The 24605-nt window shown below is 44.0% G+C and overlaps 1 protein-coding gene across 5 annotated transcripts in view; it reads left to right on the top strand.

Annotated features, from left to right (window-relative positions):
- FAM160A1 (family with sequence similarity 160 member A1) overlaps positions 1–24605 on the top strand; it is a 299486-nt gene that overhangs the window by 255767 nt on the left and 19114 nt on the right. For all 5 annotated transcript variants that reach the window (XM_021101513.1, XM_021101517.1, XM_021101515.1 and 2 more), the window contains 3 exons: positions 7127–7294; positions 12731–12810; positions 23018–23208. In XM_021101513.1, coding sequence (XP_020957172.1) covers positions 7127–7294; positions 12731–12810; positions 23018–23208 — 439 coding nt within the window. The remainder of the gene's footprint in view (positions 1–7126; positions 7295–12730; positions 12811–23017; positions 23209–24605) is intronic.

Here is a 24605-nt window from a genome sequence, read left to right as displayed (position 1 = left end):
CTCAGAAAGGCCTTCTCTGCTGCAGAGGCTCCCGAGCTGTGTTGCCAAAGAAAGCTCTGTGATGCCTGGCTGGTTGTGTTTCCTTCTTTTCTGAGCTCACTCCTCAGCTTCTGGTCGTTCTGTGAGCTCATCCCAGGCTGCTTCCAGTAAGGATGTTTTCTGCTCAGGTCAGTTCAGTTCTTCTAAGATGGTGTGGACACAGAGCTGAAACGATGTGCTGAGAATCGTCCTTAAGTACACGTAGGCGCTCAGCAGTGGATCAGCGATACCGTTGTTGTGTCCATAGTTCCTTATTTTGTGTCTCAGAAGAAACTTCCTGGAAAAATTAGTGAACAGGAGAGAGATGGATCCAGTGATTTTTGGAACATTCTTCAGATCTTTGCTTCTGAGCTAAAACATATTTCCTGCAGAGTTTCCTTGTTCATTCTGACCTCAGAGCCATACTATGAAATACCTTTTTTTGCAGCAACATGGATGGAACGAGAGACTGTAATACTAAGTGAAGTAAGTCAGAGAGAGAAAAACAAATACCGCATAATAGCACTTATATCTGCAATCTAATATACAGTACAAATGAGCCTTTCCATGGAAAAGAAAATCATGGACGTGGAGAATAGACTCATGGTTGCCAAGGGGGAGGGAGAGGGAGCGGGATGGATTGGGAATTTGGGGCTAATAGATGCAGACTATTGCCTTTGGAATGGATGAGCAATGAGATCCTGCTGTGTCGCACCGGGAACTGTATCTAGTCACTTATGATGGAGCATGATAATGTGAGAACAAAGAATCTATACATGTATGTGTAACTGGGTCACCATGCTGTACAGTAGAAAATGGACAGAACCAGCTATAATGAAAAAAATAAAAATCATTTAAAAATTTTTTAAAAATTAAAAAAATGAAATACTTTCCTTGGTGATATTTCAAGTATTTCAATTCTGTGGGATGTGGTTCAAATATAATGGCTCCTATATTGAATTATCCTCTGCTCAGTTATGTTATAATGCCTTGATAGGGTACACATTATACACATGGAAAATAGGAAAAAAGGCTTTAGACATAATTTGCTGACTTCTCTGGGGAGAGGTTTATCATGGGCAAGAGGAAGTTGATTCTGTTGAATTAATTAGTCAATCAATGTTTAATTGATTTAATTAATTATTATCTTTAATGTATTACAGATCCGTTGAGGAAAGGCTGAGGGAAAGAGGCAGAGGCTGGCTTTATTTTGCCATCTTTTCCTTAAAAGATGCTGAAGTCACTGTAGCCATCATTTTACTTTCCTCCTTCCTCAATTATTTTAGAAATAAATAGCCTCCCTTACTGACTTTGGCTGTCACCTCCACTCACGTCCCCTGCCTGCCCCCAGCCGTGGTGTCAATGAAGTGAGTGCCTAGAGGTGGAGGCACAGAAGGGAGCCAGGTGGGGGGTGGGGGAGCCAGAATCATCAACCACAGACTCTTTTCAGACTTGGAATAGCTGAATGCGCTCTGTCCTGGGTTTTTGGCAGAAACGGTGGGGCCGATTGCTGAGGACCAGGTGTCTGTCTCCCCTTCTGTGCGTGGATGTTCTTTGTGCTGTGTCCTTGGAGGGAGGCAGGTAGCTGTGAAGAGCCTGTCCAGCCACTGCCTTGGCCGCACTCAGATGAACCTGCCTCCTGCCTGTCCCTTTGCTTGTCTCTCTCAGGCCCTTTGCTTGTCTCTCTCGGGCAGCAATGAGCAGGGTCTTAGCCTGTGTTCCCTGGAAAGACCCTTCCACACTTGCTTCCCGAGACCCAGCTTCCGCTTCCTCTTTCGCTGCTGCTTTCAGTGGGCAGGGCACCCGCTCTTATGGTTTCGGACTCTCCAGGTGGAGCCACGGGGGCCGAGGGCTCACAGGGGACCCCGAAGGACGCTTGCTCAGCTAGTTTTCTCCTCTCTACCCAGAGAAAAGCCAAGGAAGGGTGGCTTCTACCTTGGAGAGGGTGTGGCAGTCACCTGATCCCACTGCTTACCACCTGCCTGTGTGACAGAAGGTAGGACCTGTCTGTTTGTTCCAATGTGACTGGAACACACTCACACAGAAAAACAATTAGCAGGCGTGAAAGGTATTTTTTCGGGACACACATAAACCTGCCATTACAGAGAAGATTCCAGTGCTAGTTTAGATGCAAATGGAATTGCCCGATTAGAGCTGATGGCAGAAAGGTCAGAAAGTCTGTGTGCTCCGTTTCTCTCCTACGCTACGTGTTAAGTGCTGCCGTGACTGTGGGCGTGCTGCCTGGACTTGGTTCTGCCTTCTCTTTTGAGAGAGTTTTGACTTTGTAGAAGTGAGATGTGATATGCGGTGTCAACGCCTCCCTTCCCACTCACCCCCTTTTTAAAAGAAAACAAACCCCCTATTTTATCTTATTTCTGAGAAACTTGACATTTTAATTTTTAAAAGTGCACTGTTGGCACTTTTAGGCCCAGCTAAAAAGAAGTAGACTGGGAGTTTCCATTGTGGCTCAGTGGGTTAAGAACCTGACATAGTGTCCATGAGGATGCAGGTTCGATCCCTGGCCTCCCTTGGGTTAAGGATTCAGCATTGCCACAAGCTATGGTGTAGGTTGCAGACTCACAGATGCGGCTCAGATCCCGAGTTGCTGTGGCTATGGTGTAGGCCAGTACCTGCAGCTCTGTTTCGACCTCTAGCCTGGGAACTTCCATATGCCGCAGGTACAGCCATTAAAAGGAACAAAAAAAAAAAAAAAAAAAAAAGAGAGAGAGAGAGAGAGAGAGAGAGAAAGGCTGTAAATTCAGTTACCATCCTGTTTAGGAACCAATGTCAACTCTACAGGCCGTCTGCCCAGATTCACGTGGTGCTGGGTGATGACCTGGAGTGTAGGCAGCTGGTGGGGAAAGGCTGGCAGGAAGGGTGGCAGATTGGTTTGGTTACTGCAGTCCTACTTTAGTGTTTTTCAGATGTTTTTGACTGTAGTGCATTGCCAGAAATTTATTTGATAGATTTGCATGTGTATATTTGTTTTATTTGTGCATTTGTATTTTTTATTGAGTATATGAGGCACATATAACGTCGTATTACATGTACAAAATACGTGTACAAAAGTTTCACAGAATACTACTTACTCTTACACCATGAAGCATGCTCTGCTATTTGCTGTTTGAATCTGGTCTAAACCACTAGCGAACCAAGAAACCAATGTTACCACCCACTTCTGGGTCTCACACTGTAGTTTGAAAAGCCTCTGGTTAAGGGATTGGCGAAGGATGCTTGGCATGAAAGAGAAGTCAGGTAAGGGCTGGAGGGGGTGCAGGAGGTGGGCGAAGAAGGAGATTTATTTCAAAGGATAGACTAAACCAGACCTGACAGCAGTAAAATGTAAATGCCTGCGCCAGGGCTTCATTCTGGAACGTGGGCTGATAATTTCCCACCTACAAGGGCCTAAGCAGACACACTGCTTGGGTTCATGGTGGTACCTCTCTCGGCAAGGCTAAGTATTTGTTTGTGGGCGCTGAGTTTTCCTGAGGTCATTGCCGGCCCTGTGGTCTCCCTTTAGTAAGAAATAACATCCCTAAGCTTTAGAATCCATAAGCTTTATTGTTGTATATTATGCAGTAGAACCTCATTTACCATTTCTGCTAGAATTTCTATGGAAATTTGTAGCTACCTGCAGTTCTTTATAGAACAAGGTCGGTAAATATTGACAGTCAGCTACAAGGCAAAAGGTCTTCCTTACAGCAACAGCCAATTGTCCTTCAAAACCGGACCATGAAGGAGACGCTGCTCTCCCGTTTTGCTAGAACTTGCGCCAGTGGAAGCCTCAGTGTTACATTCTTCACAGCAGAGCTGCTCTGCCCTGGTGGTTTGTCCTTAGCTTACGTTCTTTTTTCTTTTTTCCTTCTTTGGGCTGCAGGAGCAGCACATGGAATCAAACCTATGCCACAGCAGCCACCCAAGCTGCTGCAGTGAAATACCGGACCCTTAACCCACTGCTCCACAGGAGAACTCCCGTCATTAGCTTTCAAGCAATCAAACTTAGGCTCTGGTTTCATCCTCCTTAAGGAGGTTCCTTTTGGGGAGATTAGAGAAAGCCTCTGAGAAGTGAGATAATGGGGCAGGAGAAGATTTTCTGGGATAAAAGGCTTCTAAGGGCTCTGAGAGTATGGAGAGGGGAAGAGAAGGAAGGAGACGGGAACCAGATTTTTGTGGTTTGGGTATTAGCCTAAGGTGAGTGTGACCTCGATTTTTAAAGACTTTGCAACTTGAGGCTTAATAGAATTGAGTTTTTAATATTTATAGCACGTTATGTAAATGCCGCCCCCTCCAAGTACTTTTCTTAAATCCTCTTAGCTTATAAATGACAGCTTTGATTTCTTTTTTTTAAAAAAAGATCTTTTCATTTATCCAGCCTAAGAGTAGTAAACAATAGATGCTTAATGCTCTCCTTTCATGTCAGCCCCCAAAGACTGAGACTTATATTCTAAAGAGTATCGCTGTGCTTTTGAGCTTATTAAGGTCATGCATAACTTAAGGGGTGAGGGGGTGGAGCTGATGTTGCATCATCGGTGCAGAGGCAGCTCCTGAAGTTCTTTGTGACACACGGGCTCAGTAGAGTTCAGTGGATAAGTTGAAAACACGGTATTGCAGAAACTACATGCAAGACCCCTTTGGAACGATTCATGCTACTTTCCTCTAGTGACCAGGATTGTTAGGGCATTAGAGATTTGCCCAAATGACGGTGAGTGAAATTTTTGCTAGAGGGCCCCGAGATCGCCTTTGTGGAATGGACATGGGCTAATGAAGCTCCCATGCTCAGGTGTCGTGCATCCCTTCCCCCTTAGCTAGACTGGGTGACATCAGTTATTCTGTAGACCATTATAAAAATGTCCCCACTCTCTAGGGCCCTTAGTGCACACGCAGAGAAGAGGGAGCAATGAAAAACTTAAGCTCAGCCCTGGTAGAGGTCAATTACTAAGTCCTTGGGGGCTGCCATTTATTCAGTTTATCAGGTACCTTCTATGCCCCAGGCTCTTTCCGTCGCACTGGAACAATAAAGAAAAAGTCACAGCTTGTGTCCCAACACAGGGTCATGAGTGCCACGAGCTTGGGACTTGGCGAACACGGGAACACACGGAGACAGAAGCAGTTTGTTTCAGAAGCAGGGCAGCCCGTGAGATGTGCTCTTCTCAAGGCCATTTAGCTGGCAAGTGGTCAAAGCTTAACCTGCTTCCTTTGCCATATTTGGGCCACCGAGAGCCCTTTCCAGTGGGTCAGTCAGATGACACGGGGTGTGTTGAGTGTTTTGAGGGCTCCCGAGATTGGTGCTGTGCAGGAAATGGAAGGGCTCCTCAGCCTGCTGCCGCGTGGCTCGTCAGTAGGTTCTGAGAGAGTAGATGCTGATGCGCTGTAGAGGCCTTGCCTAAAAGAAAGAAAGCAGACAGAATTGATTTGGTGACATCTATCCGGACTCATCGATCTAGGACAGTCCAAAGAACCAAGCAGCTTCTAAAAGTTAATTGAAGCCTTTTTGCACAGATGCATCCACAACAGGCCTGTCTGTACTTACTTAGCAGGTTTAGAGATCGGGTTTTTAAACTGATTTGTGGATTTTGAAGCCAGGAAAGGAGAAGACACATGTATTGAAAAGGGAACGGCCCAGTAATAGTAGAATAAAGTGACAGTTAACACTTCTAAAGGGAGGAAACAAGAAGATGAAAGACTGGAAAAGAAAAGCTATGAGCCTGCAAGAATTATCACCATTTCATTTAACATCAAGTATATTAGACTTAGGGCAGGGGAGATTTCTAAGATTTCCGGTGTAGGGTTGGGGTCTGAAAATTTGTACTGTTTCCCTGGCAAACAGTACAAAATTTACCAAGAAAAAAAAAGTACAAAAATTTACAAAAAAAAAATTACACAAAAATTTACAAAAAAAAAATTACACAAAAATTTACAAAAAAAAATTACATAAAAATTTACAAAAAAAAAAAATACAGCCGCATTTGAGTCTTTCTACATTACAGACAGTAAGGAGTTGATGAACCCCTATTGTGCTTTTAGGAGAACACAGAAATGTGTATTATTGCTTAAAATATTCCCAATCGAAATGTTAATCAAATTAACATTTTGATGCTTTAAGCATCAAATCCTCAGCTCTTGGGAAAACCTGACTTTTGAGAGTATTCTGTTTCCTGAAAGATCGACGTTTTACTGCATGGGATAATCAAACCACAAAGACAGTGGTAAATCTGTATTATTTAAAAAGTCACAGTTAATTCATAAGCAGTAAACTCTTATCACACTTTATAAATAATTCTTTATGTGTATTATTGTTACGAAAATTTGACTTGCAACTTTCCAGAAACATATCTGAACATCTGCATCAGTTTGTGTCTGTAACTGTCACTTGCTATTTATTAAATTATTCTTTTTTTGTGTGAAGCCTTAAAAAGACTAAAAGTCTTTTTAGGAGGGCCGAACCCATGTCATATGGAAGGGGTTGAATCAGAGCTGTAGCCACTGGCCACTGCTACAGCAACGCCAGATCCGAGCTGTTTCTGCGACCTACACTGCCACTCATGGCAATGCTAGATCCTTAACCCACTGAGCAAGCCCAGGGATCAAACCCATGTCCCCATGGATACCAGTCGGGTTTGTTATTGCTGAGCTATGACGGGAACTCCGATCATGTTTATAACGCATCTCCCTGGACAGAAAATGCGTACTTAGTTTCCAGTGCCTTGTACATAGCAGGTCCCAATAAAGGTTTATTGAATGACTAATAATGAAACAAGTTATATTGAGCTTTCTAATTAATCCTTTACTGACTGTGGAGATGCTTTCTATTATCTTTTTTCCCCTTAGTGATTACACACTAAAATCTTTATGGCATTTGAACTGCATCTGATGATTAGAGTTGTCAGAAACTTGAATTGCTTCTTTATGCCTTTGCTGTTCCTTTACTGAATTAAAGGGTGGAAGCAGCATGAGGTATTGTGGAATGTGAATAGGTTATGGGCTTCAGATGGAGCTCTGAAGTGTGTTCTCGTGGCAGGCGTGTTCGTGCCTTGATGGGGTCACTACGGTGAGGCCAGGGACCGCTGGGGAGGCACGAATCACAGCATCCCTCTGTCGTTGGTCCCAGGTGACTGTGGAGGAGGTCATGACCACAACTGCCTATCTGGACCTTTTTCTGCGTAGCATCTCCGAGCCTGCGCTACTTGAGATCTTCCTCCGTTTTATCCTGTTGCACCAGCATGAGAATGTCCACATCCTAGATACTCTCACGAGCCGAATCAATACTCCATTTCGGGTAAGGAGAGCCCCTCAAGGAAGGGGACTTCTAACTCAAAACAGATTTCAGGAAGGTTTGCTTTTGGAATCAAATTATGAGTATTCTCTTGTCTCCCCCCACCCCTTTTTCCTTTCAGCCATTACTTTCTGATTTTGGAAGAGTCGAACTAGATCTTTTTTTTTTTTTTTTCTGTCAGGAGCCCTTCTGTCAGGGAGGTGGCACTTCCTGCCCTTCATAGGATGTTTTTCTCAGATTGTCTGGGTTAGCACTTTCTTCTGTAGAACCAGCAGAGTGTGCTTCTGACAAGATGCAGGGGAACATCAGAGATTAAGTGCACGTAAAGTCAGGGAACCAAAGTGTATCCAGTCTGGGTGTAGGAGACCATATTTCTGTCCACGAGTGTTTTGAAATCCAAGTCTGGGCAGTTGTGGATTTAGATAGTCATTCTTTAGTTTGGAGTCCTGGTTAACTTTGAAAATCCTCTTACACCATTAGTGTAACCCTTTGCAGCCCTCTCCCCCAAGCTCTGTCTATTTAATGTCAATTATTGTTTTAAAAGCAAAGGTATGTCTAAAGAAAATGAAAAAATGAATTCAAAAAGATACATACACCCCATATTCATAGGAGCATTGTTTACAAAAACCAGAATATGGAAGCAACCTAAGTGTCCATTAACAGATGAACAGATAGAGAAGATGTGGTAGGGGGTTTGTGTGTGTGTGTTTGTGTGTGTACACAATGAATTATTAGCCATTAAAAATGAAATTCTGCCTTTTTTAACAATGTGGATGGAACTAGAGGGTATTATACTTAATGAAATAAGTCAAAGACAGATACTGTATGTTATCATTTATATGTGGAATCTAAAAAATAAAACAAATGAATGAATATAGCCAAACAAAAACAGATTCCCAGATACAGTAGGCAGTGGTGGGGAGAGGGAAGTGGGGAGGGGCAAGATGGGGGTAGAGGAGTAGGGGATACAAACTGCTATGTATAGGAATTCCCGTTGTGGCTCAGTGGAAACGAATCTGACTAGTATCCATGAGGACGCAGGTTCAATCCCTGGCCTCGCTCAGTGGGTTCAGGATATGGCGTTGCTGTGACCTGTGGTATAGGTCGCATACATGTCTTGGATCTGGCATTGCTGTGGCTGTGTGTAGGCTGGCAGCTACAGCTCCAATTCGACCCCTAGCCTGGGAACCTCCATATGCTGAGGGTGTGGCCCTAAGAAGACCAAAAAACAAAAAAACAACAAAAAAACCCCTACTATATATAAAAGAAATAAGCGACAGAGGTATATTGTACAACACGGAATAGAGCCAATATTTTAGAATAAATTTAAAAGGAGTATAACCTATAAAAATAATGAGTCATTTTATGTACACCAGAAACTAATATAATATAAATCAACTATACTTCAAAAAAAAAGCTCCATTAAAAATGCAAAAAAGCAAAAGAATAATTAAGTGTTTGCAACATTTTTAGATTAATATATATAACAGTAATAGTGCAAAGGGGAGTAAAAGGAATAGAGTTGTATAGGAGTCGTATTTCTGTATTTCACTGGGACTAGTTTAGTATAAATCTAAGTTAGAATTTGATAAGAGATATATGGTAATGGTAGAGCAACCACTTATAACCCAAAAAATAGAGTGAAAAAAATCTTTAAAGGTTAAAATGTTACAGTGGGAGAAATACTCACTTAAAGTAATAGGAGACAGTAAAATAGGAATAGAGGAGCCAAAAGACATCAGACATATAGAAAAAGCAAAATGGCAGACATAAATCCAACTATAATGATAATATTAAATGTAAATAGAATTTAAAAAATAAATCAAAAAGCAGAGATTGTCAGACTGAGTGAAAAACAAGATCCAACTATATGCTGCCAACCAGAGATAGACCTTAGATTCACAGAAAACAGTAGGTTGAAAGTTAAGATGTTAAAAGATAGGTTATGCAAACAGCCACCCCAGTAAAGCTATACTAATAAGCCACAAAATAGACTTTAAAACAAGAAATGTTGGGAGTTCCCATTGTGAGGAAGTGGAAACAAATCCGACTAGGAACCATGAGGTTTCGAGTTCGATCCCTGGCATTGCTCTGTGGGTTAAGGATCTGGCTTTGCTGTGAGCTGTGGTGTAGGTCGAAGATGTGGCTCAGATCCCTAGTAGCTATGGTTGTGGCCGGCAGCTGGCGGCTGTAGCTCCGATTGGACCCCTAGCCTGAGAACCTCCACATGCCTCGGGTGTGGCCCTAAAAAGCAAAAAAAGCAAAAAAAAAAAAAAAGAAATGTTGGAGTTTCTGCTGTGGCACAACCATATTGGCAGCATCTCTACAGTGCCAGGATGCAGGTTCGATCCCTGGCCTAGCACAGTGGGCTAAAGGATCTGATGTTACTGCACTATGTAGGTCACTTCTGCAGCTGGGATCTGATCCCTGGCCTGGAAACTCCATATGCCATGGTTGTGGCCATTGAAAAAACAAAACAAACAAAAAACAAGAAATGTTTCTATCGAGAAAGAGGGACATTTTATGATAAAAGTTTAACTCATCAGGAAGACATAACAGTTATATATGCATCCAAATTTATGAGGAACCCCCAAATTTATGAAGCCAAACCTGATGGAATTTAAGGGAGAAATAGAAGTTACAACAATAGTTGTCGGATATTTCAACACCTTACTTTCCGTAATGGATAGAACAACTTGGCAGAAGACGAACAAGGAAATGGGAGACTTGAACAATGCTATAAACAGACGAGACCTAGTAGACTCTTCTGTAAAACACTCCACCAAACAGCAGCAGAATGCACACTTCTGGACAAGAGTTCATGGACCGAGCACTCTCCAGGATAGAGCATCTTGATTCACCATAGAACCACCTCAGTGAATTTAAAGGCATTGAAATTATACAAAGTATGTTTCCTGACCACAGTGGATTGAAATTAAAATTTATTGACTGGAAGAAGATTCACAAATACATGGAAATTAAGCAATACTTGTAAATAACCACTGGGTCAAAGAAGAAATCTCAAGGGAAATGAGAATACACTTTGAAGATAAATGAGAATGAAGAGACAACGTACTAAAATTTATGGGGGGCAGGATAGCACTGCTTAGAGGGAAATCTATAGCCATAAACACCTATGTCAAAAGGAAGAAAGATCTCAAATCAGTAACCTAACCTTCTACTTTAAGATATAGGAAAAAGAAGAGCAAACTGAAACCAAGCAACAAGGAAGGAAATAAGGATTAGAGCAGAAATTAATGAAATAGGGACTAGAAAAACTACAAAATCAATGGACTGTCAACAAAACCGAAAGCTGGTTCTTTGATCCTTCTACACTGTTGCTAGGAATTTAAAGCTACTGTGGAAAACAGTATGGAGGGTTCTCAAAAAACTGAAAAATAGAACTATTGTATAACCTAGCAATTCCATCCCTGGGTATAAATATCCAAAAAAACCAAAAACACTAATTCCAAAAGATATGTATACCTCAATGTTCACAGCAACATTATTTACAATTGCCAAGACATGGAAGAAACTTGTGTCCATCAGCAGATGAATGGATAAAGATGTGGTACCTATACAATGGAATATTACTCTGCCGCCAACAGAATGAAATAATGCCATTTGCAGCAAATCGGATGGACTTAGAAGATATCGTGCTTAGCGAAATAAGTCAGAGAAAGACAAATACTGGTGTAGAATCTAAAAAATCCAAAAACTAGTGAATAAAACACAAAAGCAGCAGACCCACAGATACAGAGAACAAACTAGTTACCAGTGAAGAGAGGGAAGGGAGAAGGGACAACATGGGGTGGGGAGGGGAGAGATATTACAGGATTATATGAAATTATGTGTGTGAAACTTTTAAACACTGTAAACACTATGGAATTTAAAGAATCTTTCTTTCAATAAAACCAAACAAGAAACCTCAAAAAAAGTTGGTTCTTTGAAAAGATTCACGACATTGACAAACTTTTGGCTAGACTGCCAAGAAAAAGGTGAGAAGACTCAAACGAGTAAGATCCAGAATAAAAGAGAAGTTATTACTTTTGACCTTACAGAACTAAAAAGGATTATAAGGGAATACTGTGAAAAACTGTATGCCAAAATATTGGGTAAATATTTGATGAATGTTTAGATGAAACCGGCACATTCTAGAAAGGCATAAACTTCTGAAACTAATTAAAGAAGAAATAAAAATTCTGTAAACAAGTAAGAACTTTTGTGTTTCAAAGGATACCGCTAAGAAATTGAAAAGACAGTCTACAAAATGGGAGGAAATCATTGCAAGTCATGTCTTTGATAAGATATTTGTAGGTAGAATAATGAACTCCTGCCACTGACTCAGTAATAAAAAGGCAGATATAGGATGCTGAGCACCCCCGACAGTGATTTGCAGGGATTACTATGGCAACATACAGACTGGGGAAGGGAGGTGAGGAGCACTAATCCTGGGAGAAAGAGAAGAGAGATTTCCTAGGGGAAGTGATACCCAGGGTCAGTCTTTAGGAATAAGTGGGGTTTATTCTACGGAGGAGACAGGGAAAGGCATTCCAGGCAGAGGAACAGCATATGCAAAGGCATGGAATGAATGGGATGACGTTTGTTGCTTCTGCCTAACTGCAAAGGTGTGACCAAGCAAGGCATAGCTCTTCCTTTACCACACCATTATGGGTTTCATTGATGGGGTTGTAAACCGGTCCTGCCTAGAAGACTAACTAGCACTTTTTCTCTGCGAAGAATGAGAGCCTGAGTAACTTAAGTGGCCCAATGGAGCATGAACGGCTTACTCCCAAATGGGCACAGTGATTTTATAATGCACCTTGAAACTGTCTCTGTTGGGCTGTTTGTCTTTCCTTTTTGGAAATCAGAGCTGGCAAGCATTCTTGCTTTTTAATGAATTTCTCAGAAAAGTATAGGATCACACCCTCGACACGATGGGCAATGGTACCAAGGAGAATGTTTGTCAAGAGGAGCAGAGGCCTGCGGATGAGGGCTCTAGAGAGACTTGGCCCAGGGTATGTGCAATGTCATAACTGAAAATGACCTTGGAGAGCAAACAACAAAGAGAGGGGAGTGTGTGTGTGTGTGTGTGTGTGTGTGTGTGTGTGTGTGTGTGTGTGTGTGTTGGGAAGTTGTAAGGCCATATTTATCTGGATCTTTACAAGTGGAAAGTATGAGCTTAGGCATTTTGTAGGAGGGTAATTCTGTGCAAAGTAATTTCGGTCATAGGGTGTCACATCAAATCCTATAGGAGAACCATTGCCTGAATACACATTCTCTCTGGCAGCAGCATGGTTTTTTTTTTCCCCAATCAAAACTGCTTAAAAAAAAAAAAGAGAGACCATTTTATTGTATAATTCTGATTTATTTACTGTCTTAGGGATTAGAGCTATCTTTTCAATATCTGATATAGAACGTGTGTTTATCGCTTCCCAGCTTTGTGTGGTGTCCTTGGCGTTATTTAGAACTCTCATCGGTTTACATTGTGAAGATGTGATGTTGCAGCTAGTTCTAAGGTGAGTTGCCATCTTTTGTTCCCTTTTTTTTTTTCGTTTTTTAATTATAGTTGATTTACAATGTTCTGTCAATTTCTGCTGTACAAAAGCCTAACCCAAAGTGACCCAGTTATACATATATACATATTCTTTTTTTCACATTATCTTCCATCATGTTCCATCATAAGTGATTAGATGTAGTTCCCTGTGGTCATTTTTTGTTCCCTTTCAAGAAAAGCCTCTGTATTATTGCTACTGTGTTTTTCTTTGGTAATATAAGCTAAGTAAGGGCCAAGCTTCTAAGAAAGAAAATCATCAAGAAAATCAGTTTAATTTCTGCATTATTCCCCATGGCCAATTTTAGTTTTCCTGTTCAAAGTTTTTAGGAGGCCAAATGCATTCTATTATATGTATAGAATAAATAGAATGTTTGGAAACTTTCAGAAGTATTATGCAAGCTCTTCTGGTCTGTAGCTGAATGTCTTTCTCAAAAAGTGCATTTTTAGGGGACTGATGTTACTGAAAACAACTTTTCTAAACTATGTTGTTGGCATATAATTTCTGTGAGTCTTGCTTTAGTTATGTTACACCTGCAGTGTGTGCTGTCTGACCCGTGTGTATGTTTCAGTTAAATTTGGTAAGTATTTAATGAGTACATTCTGCATACAATTCAGAAGGGAGCAAGGCTTGCAATGGTGTGGACGAATTGAAAAAAAAACCTGTATGTCTACAAAGCAGAAAAGGTGTATCCTTCAGAAGTTCAAGTGGAAAAGGTTTCATGAAATGTCTGGTATTTGAAGACAGACGTTGGCAGTCCAAGTGGACTGCTAGTAAGATGGCTAGTTAGTGTGGTCATTTGGCAGGAGGCTCAGGAATACCAGATCATGCCTTGGCCCGGCCTCTCCTCCTCAGGGTCCCCCAGGGTAGCCTCTGCTCTTGTGGAAGAATTGAGAGCAGGTTGGCTAGGCTTTGTGCTTCCACACTCCCCCTGGTGGTGTGGAAGCGAAAAGGAGGGAGCCAGATGGGTCCCCGCCTCCTTCTTCCGTGGCAGGCGTGCTGTCCCTCCTTTGATCCCTCCTTGGGCAGAAGTCCAGAGAGCAGGGCAAGAGGGAGGAGCCTTGGCTGCCCCTGGTCCCTGCGGGGGTTTAGACGTGATGGGAGTGGAGTTCCCGAGGAGGTGGCATTCCAAGTGGACGTCCATCACTCCCACGGAGGTGGCTGCGGAAGAGTAAGGGGACGGCACAGTGTGACCCTGGCACCGCAGCGGAGGCATCACCCAGGAGCTGGATCCGAAACTCCGGCGGCGGTGGGGGGCGCCGGGCAAGCTGCACTGAGCAAACTCTCCCGGGGATGCTGGTGCAGGGCCAAGTGTGAGAAGCACGGCCTGAGGAGCGGCGCAGTGCTGATGGGACGTACTGCGGAAGGGAGCGGTATGGACACACACACCCACGCCTGGAGTCGGTGGTGGCAGGATGGTGGAGGCTTCCCAGGTCTTCGTTTCATGGGGGAGTAGCATATATATATATATATATACATACATATATATATATGTATATGTATATATATATATATATATATGTATATATATATATATTTATATATATATATGTATGTATGTATATATATATATATTTATATATATATATTTATATATATGTATTTATATATATATATATATGTTTTTTCCCCCCCTAGTTTAAAGAGTGCTTTTGGGAGTTTTGGCAGTGGCACAACAGGATCAGCAGCGTCTCTGGCGCACAGGTTCGCTCCCCTGCCAGCACAGTGGGTTAAAGGATCTGGTGTAGGTAGGTCACAACTGTGGCTTGGATCTGCTCCCTGGCCGGGGAACTTATGTATGCTGAGCCTCCCTGCAGGAAAAAGTAAAGAGAGAGCTTTTGGACTCTGTAGGGGTTTAGGTCAGGTCATCAGTGACTAATCCTAGGGCATTAGCAAAGAACAAATCCACTCATAAAGCCAAACCCCGGGTAGTTTGGAGAGAACATTAGTTATCTGTCCTAAAAGGATTACTTTAGGTTCCCATCTAGTCTCTGCTGATGTGACAGTGCATTAGCAGGGCCTGCATGAGATCCATCAGAGCAACTTGTTAAAGCCTTTTTTTTTTTTTTTTTTTTGCTGCCAAAACCCAGCCTTTGCCTCCAACAAGGGTAAATCCTGGTTATATTTAAACATTAGATTTTCGAATGCAGCTGCTTTGATGGTACTGAAAGCAGCTGTCTTTTCAGTGGACCTGGAAGCCCAGGCCCTCGGCCCCATGCCGGGTCACTGAGGAGCCAGGGCTCAGGGGGTGCATGCTTCTTTTCAGTGGCTTTTCTCTACTCCTAAAGTGGTGCCGCTTGTGTAAAAACTGTCCTCAGAGGCTGTGGGAGTCACAGGTCCTTGTGAGACCCAGACCTGATCCTTAGGAAAGTGAAGACATCAGCTTGTGGTTGACATGCTTGCCCATCCACGTCAGGGCCAGTCACTTCCAGGCGAGCGAGGACTTGTCATTTCCCAGGAAAGTGCCTGAAGGAAACGTGGTTGCAAGTCCTGAATAGAGTCACCACCTGGTCCAAGCGCTCCGAGTCTGAATTTCTTCTTTGTTTCCTCAATGAAGAAGATGATGAAAACATGATCATAGTCGTTGCCCTTTATTTGATACTTTCTCTATTTCTGATTCTTTTTTTTTTTTTTTTCCCGGCCACACCCACGGCATGTGGAAGTTCCTGAGCCAGGGAACAAACCCAGACCATGGCAGCAACCCGGGCTGCTGCAGTGACAACACCAGATCCTTAACCTGCTGTGCCACAAGGAAACGCCTCTATTTCACATTCTGCTGCCCTGCCCTGGAGAGTCTGAAAAGAGCCAGTGATGGAACAGACGCAGAGCTCAGCCTCTGCTTCTTGCCTCTGTCCTTGGAACCGCTGATGCCCCCCCCACCAAGTTTAAGTGTTTTTAATTGTAGTAAAATACACAGAACCTAAAATTGACCAGGTTAATCATACAGTTCAGTGGTATTAAATACATTCACATTATGGTGCAGCCATTGCTTCCACCAGTGTCCAGAAGCAAAAACTTGCAAATGCTGCAAAATGAATGCTCTACCCCCATTAAATACTACCTTCCCATTTCTCCCTCCCCTAGCCCCTGGCAGCCACCCTTCAACTTTCTGTCTATAAATTTATTTCTCCAGGGACCTCATGTAGGTGGAATCATAACAGTGTTTGCCTTTTTGTGCCTCACTTACTTCACTTAGCAGTGTCTTCACGGTTCATCCATATTGTAGCAGGTATCACAATTTCCTTCCTTTTGAAGGCTGAATAATATTCCCTCATTGATACCACATTTTGTTTATCCATTTATTTATCAATATACATTTGGGGTTGCTTCCCTTTTTGGCTATTGTGAATAACATTATGAACATGGATGTACAAATGTCTTTCTTCAAGGCTCTGCTTTCGAAGGTCCTATTGTGGCTCAGTGGGTTAAGAACCTAGCTATTATCCGTGAGGATGTAGGTTAGATCCTTGACCTTGCTCACTGGGTTAAGGATCATTGCCAAAAACTGCATTGGAGGTCGCAGAGGTGGCTGGGGTCCAGTGTTACTGTGGCTGTGGTGTAGGCTGGCAGCTGCAGCTCCTATTTGACCCCTAGCCTGGCAACTTCCATATGCTGTAGGTATGGCCTTAAAAAAAAAAAGAAAGAAAGAAAGAAAAAGAAAAACAGACCCTGCTTTCACTTCTTTTGTGTATATATCCAGAAGTGGAATTTCTGAATCATTTGGTAATTCTATTTAATTTTTTTGATTTGTGTCCCATAACAGCTGCACATTTCACATGTCCACCAACAGTGCACAGGGGTCTAGTTTCTCCACATCCTCACTAGTACTTGTTATTTCTGTTAAAATAAAAATAGCATTTTGATAATCAAGCAAAAGTGTAAGGCGCATTTGAAGAGCCGTTTATTTTTTTGTCTTTTTAGGGCTATACCCATGGCATATGGAGGTTCCCAGGCTAGGGGTCAAATCAGAGCCATAGCTGCTGGCCTACACCACAGCCACAGTAAAACCAGATCCAAGCCACGTCTGTGACCTACACTACAGCTCACGGCAACGCCGGATCCTTAACCCACTGAGAGCGGGACCAGGGATCGAACCCGCATCGTTATGGAACCTAGTTGGGTTCATTACCACTGAGCCATAACAGGAACTCCCTAATTGTTTGATTTTATTTCTAGCTATTTTTAATCTTATACTGAGCTCACTTTATACATTAAACATATTATATATGAATTAATCATATATGTTTATGTATAAATTAAACATATCGTAGGTATGTATGTCTAGGAAAAAAGTAGCGTATATAGGGTTCAGTACTCTCCATGGTTTCAGGCATTACTGGGAATATTTTACTGTAATGAAAACAGTATCTTTCCTGATTTAGAATCTAAATGAAAGCAACGAGAATGAAAAATTTCTTATTTTTCTGTCACTTAAAAGTTTATCTTAAGGGAGATAAAAAACAGATTTATAATCTGCCTTCTTTGTGGTTGTCACTGTAGTCATTTGAATGTACATGATAAACTTGTAGATCTGAGAGGCAGTAGAGCACTGAAGATTATGTGAATCCTTTTAATGAAGTTATTTGTTACATGATAAATAAATAATACCTGCATGCATCCATTTTATTGCAACCCAAATACTCTTAATCATTGACGCTTCAAAGTGATAATCCATTTGTACCTGACCTGTTTATTTCCTTTAGCAAAATATTAGAGAAGTTCATTGAAAGAAGGTACCCCAAAGGTGAGGCTGTTTGAGCGAGCAGAAAACCAAGGAGAAGTTGCCCACCTCCAGGGATGTCCCATACGATGGGCCAAAGGCAGGTGAAGTGACAGCTCACCTCCACGTTCTGGGCACTTCTCAGTTGAGGCAAAATTCAGTTGCTCAATACCCCGAATGCCATTTTTGAATATTCTGCTTTGGGTGTTTTCTTCAGAAGCGCCTTTCCTTTGTCAGGTTCTTGAACTTCACTGCCTGTCGTGTTCAGGTGAGGCTGCTTTGCTCCGGGAGAAGCTGCATGCACACCTCAGGACTGTTTCCATCTTGCCTGGGCGTTAGGTGTCTGGAAGAGAGAGAGAAAAAAAGCCAGCCTAGGGTAAAGGGAATAGGAGAAAGATGGCTAGGATGTCACTGGAAAAACAAGCAAGCTTTCTGAAATTCACTGACGTTGCTTTTTAGATGATTTTTGCCTCCAGGTACATTACTGAGTTTATCATCATCTCGTAGGAAGCACCCTGCTTACTTCCTCAATACTTCTCAGCTTTGTTTTGTTTGTTTTTGTTGTCAGCGTAGCACTAGGCAGTGTGTGTGCTTTGTTATTGATTGCTTGTCACTGAACTGCTTCAGAAGTGATGGTGATTTATTTCAATGGGTGATATCCAAGAGAATAGAAAATGGACTCCGGATTGCGGAAAGTTGGGGAAATAATGAGAAAAGGGGGTACAACGTGGGGAATATTTTTCCCCCTGCTCTCCTGGGATGGCGTCAAGTAATTTGAGCCTCAAATGCCATTTTTCAGTCTCTGATTGATTTTACTACTTGCTGAATTTAAATATTCTGACTCCTGGCAAATGAAATTGAAATGAAAAGATAGTTTGATAACTGACATCTACACTAAATTCCTAAGTGATTTTTCTGCTATTGAGGAGCTACTTCAGTTTTTTTTTTTTTTTCTTTTTTGGTCTTTTTTGTCTTTGAAGGGGCGCATTCGTGGCATATAGAAGTTCCCAGGCTAAGAGTTGAATAGGAGCTATAGCTGTGACCTACACCACAGCTCACGGCAACGCCAGATCCTTAACCTACTGATTGAGGCCAGGGATCAAACCCACGTCTTCATGGATGCTAGTCGGGTTTGCTAACCACTGAACCATGATGGAAACTCCCTACTTCAGTTTTTTTTTTCAGGGACATGTGGAAGTTCCTGGAACAGGAATTGAACCTGCACCACAGCAGAGACCTGAGCCCCTGAAGTGACAATGCTGGATCCTCAACTCACTGTACCACAAACTCCAACAGTCACTTCATTTTTGATGTTTGACATTTGGGGAGCTTCTGACTTGATTCAGCCTCTCATCTTTCCCTGTAAGGTTGGAGAGTCTGAGGGTCAGTGTGTGGTTTACTCACTCTTTCCCTGGGGGACGGTCCTTCATTATAAAGGCACAGTAATAGAGGCGCTGCTTTGAATACAGAGGTGTTATTTATTTGAACTGGCTCTCCAGTTTCCAATTTTCTAGAACCCCCTCCTGCAACCTATGGGGGAATCTCCCTTTATTTGATTTACCCAGAAGCAAATTCTTCATTTCTACTGAAAGCGTGTATTTGCAAAGTTGCAAATTCCCCAGACCTCTTTATTCTGATGTAATTTCAAGCAACCCACTGGTGATATTAGATAAACAGCTTTATTAGGTTTGATCCAGTGTTCCATTTTTTTTTAGTGCTTCAGACAGTAGAAATCTATGTTATCAACTTAAATCTTGAAATATATTTGGTTTGAGCTAGAAGTAGTCCTTGAGTTCCAGCAGTATATAAAAGCATTGAAGCCATTTATTTTTTAAATAATTAATGATGAAAATAAGGATACAATAAATCCTGTGTAATCTGAATCTCCCCGGGGCCTCACTAGCCTGTGAGAGCAGAAGACTTCACATCGACAACCTTGGGGAAGGTTCTGGCTCTGGCCCCCTGTGAGGTGATGGCCCTCACTTCTGGGGGGTGCCAAGGCAGGGGTTCCACATGTGTTCATGGACAAGTCTGTGTCCTGGCACTGTTGCCATGGCAGCGTCTGCCGAGGTCCCTCACCTGCTGAGCCCCTTGGTTGGAGCTGCCTGACCTCTGTCCCCACTGTTCCCGGTGAGGGTCGGGGGGACTGGATGTCAGATAGCACTGCCTCCATGTGTGTCCTTGGGGGCCTGAGCTGTGCTGGGTTCGGACGGGGGGCAGAAGGCCTCTCTCCTCTGCATAATTCTTGATCAACAAAGCATCTCTGCTCAGAGGTTCTCATGCCAAGAGCTCCTTCATCCAACAGTTACCTGGTTCTTCTCCCATAGGGCTCAGGTATGAGTCCCCAAAGCTGGGCCAAGAATTAGAACAGACCCGGCCCCTTTCTCAGACCACCCCCCCCCCCAATTTCTCCTCTTTGTTCTTATAACCTTTGACTTCCACGCACCCAAGCTTACGCAGATAGATGCCGCCACTTCAGACACGTGGGGTGTCTGGATCTCAGTGATGAAAGTTTAAGCTCAGGTGTGTGTGTGTGTTGTATGCCTGTGAGTACGGGGAGTGGAGACAAGGAGTCGCTTCCCTGGTACCTGGCTAAGGTTAGGATTGATTGAGGCTCAGTTTGATCTTTTACTTTTGTTCATGAGAACAGAAAATGAAGTGGAAGTTTGTCATTTTATACCTTGGAAGTTATTAAGACCTTAATTGTAAAATGTTCTGAAGAGAATGAAATCTCTTTTCCTCCTTGACCCAGGCACTTGCAGTGGGACAGTCATTAACGCAAATATAAATGTTCTTCTTTTTTTTAAAGGCCGCATCCTCAGCATATGGCAGGTCCCAGCCCAAGGACTGAACTGAAGCTGCAGCTGTGGCGTAGGTTGCAGCTGTGGCAACGCCGGATCCTTTAATCTCCTGCACCTGGCCGAGGATGAAACAGGGGGCTCCCCAGTGACCGAGCTGTTGCAGTCAGATTCTTTTTTTTCCTTTCTAAGCCTGCGCCTTCAGCATATGGAAATTCTCAGGGTTAGAGGTAGAATTGGCGCTGAAGCTGTGGTCTACACCACAGCCATGGCAACACTGGATCCTTAACCCACTGAGTGAGGCCAGGAATCGAACCCGCATCCTCACAAACACTATGTCTGATTCTTAACCCACTCCAGTTCTCCTCCTTTGACTCCACAGGAGCTGTGGGGGCTTGTTCACCGGACCCAAGGCACCCTCTGGACGTTGTGCTTTTATCTTTTTCACTGAACCCTTGATCATAGCTTGTGTTCCTCGGTTCTGCCTCTCTGTTGAAAGCTAGCTGCGGAAACAAAACCACTGCGGTTTATTGAAGATTGTGGATGTTCACACAAGGGCTCAGGGTCTCTGGAATCGGCTGCTGCACAAACATGGGCCGCCCGGCTCTGGCTGTGAGACCTCCATCCTGTCAGTTCCATTTGGTTGAAATAAACAGTATGGTCCTTCTCCCTATTAAGAAAGTAAGCCACTTAAGAGTTCCCTTGTGCCTCATTGGGTTAAGGATCTGTCATTGTCACTCCTGCAGTTTGGGTCACTGCTGTGACTCGGGTTTGATTCCTGGCCTAGAAATGTGCACATGCTGTGAGTGTGACCAAAAAAAAAAAAAAAAAAAAAAAAAAGATAAGCCATTTAAACACACTTTATTCTGTGCATGAAGCCCGCTGATGTGTTCCAAGTGTGTCAGAAGCAGTTGCCCAGATTTTCTTCTTTCCAGGTTCAAAATGATACCGAGATGCTTTGATCACCCACCAAAGGTGTTTTGTGTGGAATGGGGCCCAGTGCCCCCTGGGAAGCCCCTAGCCACTGTGAAATTGTGATTTATAACAAGAAAGAAATATTTGGTGTTTGCACTGTTTCTTTTTAGTCCCACCCCCCGGGTATCTGGGGAGGGGCAGAGGGCTAGGGGTTGAATTCATGGCCAGTGAAGAACAGACTTGTGGTTGCCAAGAGGGAGGGGGAGAGAGTGGGAGGGACTGGGAGTTTGGGGTTAATAGATGCAAAGTATTGCATTTGGAGTGGATAGGCAGTGAGATCCCGCACAGGGAACTATATCTGGTCACTTGTGATGAAACATGATGGAGAATAATATGAGAAAAAGAATGTAGATATATGTATGACTGGCTCACTTTGCTGTACAGTAGAAATTGACAGAACACTGTAAATCAACTATGATGGAAAAAATAAAAATCTTAAATAAAAAGAAAATGGCCAGTGGCCAATGATTCAATCAACCATGACCGTATAAGGAAACCTCCATCAAAACCCCACAACTGGGTTTTGAGAGCCTCTGGTTTGGGGGGCACCGTGGAGGTGCTTGGAGAATGGACACCTTGTGGGGGGCTCCTCAGCGCTCCCCCACACCTTGCCCCGTGCCCCTCTCCATCTGGCTGTTCCTGAGTTCTGTCTTTTCACGATAAACCAGTGAGGGAGTAAAAGTAAAATGTCTCGAGGTTTGTGAGCCGCTCTAGCAGATTAATCCAACCCAAGGACGAGGGTCCTTGGAACCTCTGACTTCTAGCCGGTTGGTCAGAAGCACAGGTGACAACGTGGACTTGGGATCGGCCTCCGAAGTATGTGTATGTTTGCCTGGGGGATGGGAGGGGGACAGTCTCGTGGGACTGAGCTCTTGACCTGTGGGCTGTGCTGCTGCCTGTGGGTAGGCAGGGTCAGAACTGAGTTGAGCGGAAGGACCAGCTGGTGAGTGTCGCCTGCTTGCGGCGTGGACCCCTCCCTTTATCCCCACCCCCTTTGGAACTGATGACAGACACCTGAGCCACAGTATGTTGTCATAACCACTTCCGAGAATCTGAGGGGAGGTTTGCACAGGACAGGCTCTTTGCTTTTTTGTGTGACTGCTGTCATTCGGTACCCATTCTGAACCAGAGTTTCTGGAATTAGGAGACAAAACCATTGAGAGAGCTGCTCTGATAGCACATTGTGTTGAGAAGGCAGACACAGAAGTAACTGGGATTCTGAGGGTAGCGCCTAAGTAGAGGGCCGTGAGCAGAGTGGAGGGAGAGAGTAGCTCTATCTTGGAGTAGGAAGCCTGGAAGCCTTCCTGGAGAAGGTGACACCGCAGCTGTGCTTTGTAGGATCTCACGGTGTGTGACAGGCACGGGGAGAGGAAAGCACACTGCAGGAGAAGGTTTCAGGAGGGGCAAAGGCCCAGAGGCCCAGAGGGATAGCAGATCCATTAAGGGATGGGGGAGTTTGTGGAGGCTAAATTGTGAATGCCCTTAAATCCACTGTCAGAAGAAAGAAGCTTTGGCAAGTTTAAAGCAGAGCAGTGAGCCCTGGGGGCGAGTAAGATGAATGGAGTGGGGAGGCGATGAGCCGTGCGTCCTGATCATGGCCAGTGCGATGGCTTGCTGGGAACAGACCTGCAGATACTGAACACCGCTCCCCCCCACCCCCCCGCCTTTGTCCTCCCAGGTATCTCATCCCCTGCAACCACATGATGCTGAGTCAGAGGTGGGCCGTGAAAGAGAGAGACTGTTACTCTGTTTCTGCGGCCAAGCTGCTCGCCTTGACCCCGGTCTGCTGCTCCAGCGGGATCACCCTGACGCTCGGAAACCAAGAGAGGGATTATATTCTCTGGTCCAAGTGCACGCAGGACAGTCCAGGTAAGATTGTTCCCCACCTGGGTCCTTGGACTCCTTAATCAATAGAAATTGATGAGGCCCGGACAAGGAATTCAGGCAGTTATTGGTGCTGCAGCCCAAGAGAGCGAGGGCAAGAAACAGGTTGCCTTGCTGGCTTCCCAGGGAGGGGTGAGCGGGTCCCTTAAATGAGGTGAGGGTGGGGATGGGGCCAGAGGGGTGGCTTAGGGGGTCTGCCCACCCCCTTGGCGATGCCGTGTGCAGGGATCATGCACATAGAATGCAAAATGCCCTGCCTTTGCTCCTGGCACTTGGAAGTGGCCCTTGGGTTATGGCCTTTTTGTCCCTTGTGGTCCATAATTTGCCCCAGCTGCACATGCATGCAGTTACTTTTAGTCCTTGATGTTTCTTTGGAGATATTTGTCCCAGTGCAAGCATGGCAGCAAAGGGTCCCGGGGCCCAGCCTATCTCTGAAGGATGTCTCCAGTGATCATCTTTAAACGAAAGGATGCCAAATGCCATCTTGCCTCAGAATGTGTGTGTCTCTAGGTAGATAGGCAATGAAGCAGTGAGTCCCCTTTCTTTTAAGACCAACCAGATGGGGGTCCTTTTCTGCTTTGTAAAGAGTTATGGACCCTTTGTAATCAGTGCTCACTGAAGCGCCCAGCTCTCACCCAGCTGCCATTCCCAGACCTTTATTTTCACGAGGCCCTCTAGCATGCTTGGAGTCCAAAGACGCACTCGCCTGTCCTTTTAAACAACGTGGGTCTGGGGGTGTGTAGAGGTGGCTGTTGCTGAGATGGAATTAGCCCTTATTTGAATTTCCAAAGTGACCTAATTGTGGATGCTGGCCTGCCAATAATACATCATTCTAAAACCTGAAATTTGTGACATGGCAGTAGTATGTGATTCATTTGATTGTGAGGGGATTTTCATCAATACTGGTTGCTCCAGGAGTCACAGGACCATGTCGTATTTGCCAGCTGTGGTTGGGTTGATCTCATACCAGTCAAATTTAAATGGCCACCTGTGCCCGCCTTGGCCCTCCTCTGGCAGCAGCTGCAGCAAGGGGGCACTTGTGCGTCTTCCTGCTCCAGCTCAGGAAGATACTGCCTGTCCTGTGAACAGTAGGAAACAGCCCTGGCCCGGTGCTGAGTGCAATGTATCCAGTCCACATTCTTTTTCTTTTTCCTTTTTAGGGCCACACCTGCAGCATATGGATGTTCCCAGGCTAGGGATCGAGTCAGATCTGCAGCTGAGGCCTAAGCTACAGCCACAGCAACACCAGATCCAAGCCGCATCTTCCACCTACACCACAGCTCACGGCAACCCTGGATCCTTAACCCACTGAGCAAGGCCAGGGATTGAACCCACATCCTCACAGAGACAATGACGGGTCCTTAGCCTGCTGAGCCACAACA

This window comes from Sus scrofa, chromosome 8 (assembly GCF_000003025.6).
Source record: "Sus scrofa isolate TJ Tabasco breed Duroc chromosome 8, Sscrofa11.1, whole genome shotgun sequence".
Classification (NCBI taxonomy): Eukaryota; Metazoa; Chordata; class Mammalia; order Artiodactyla; family Suidae; genus Sus; species Sus scrofa.
This window is presented reverse-complemented; position numbering and strand designations above follow the sequence as displayed.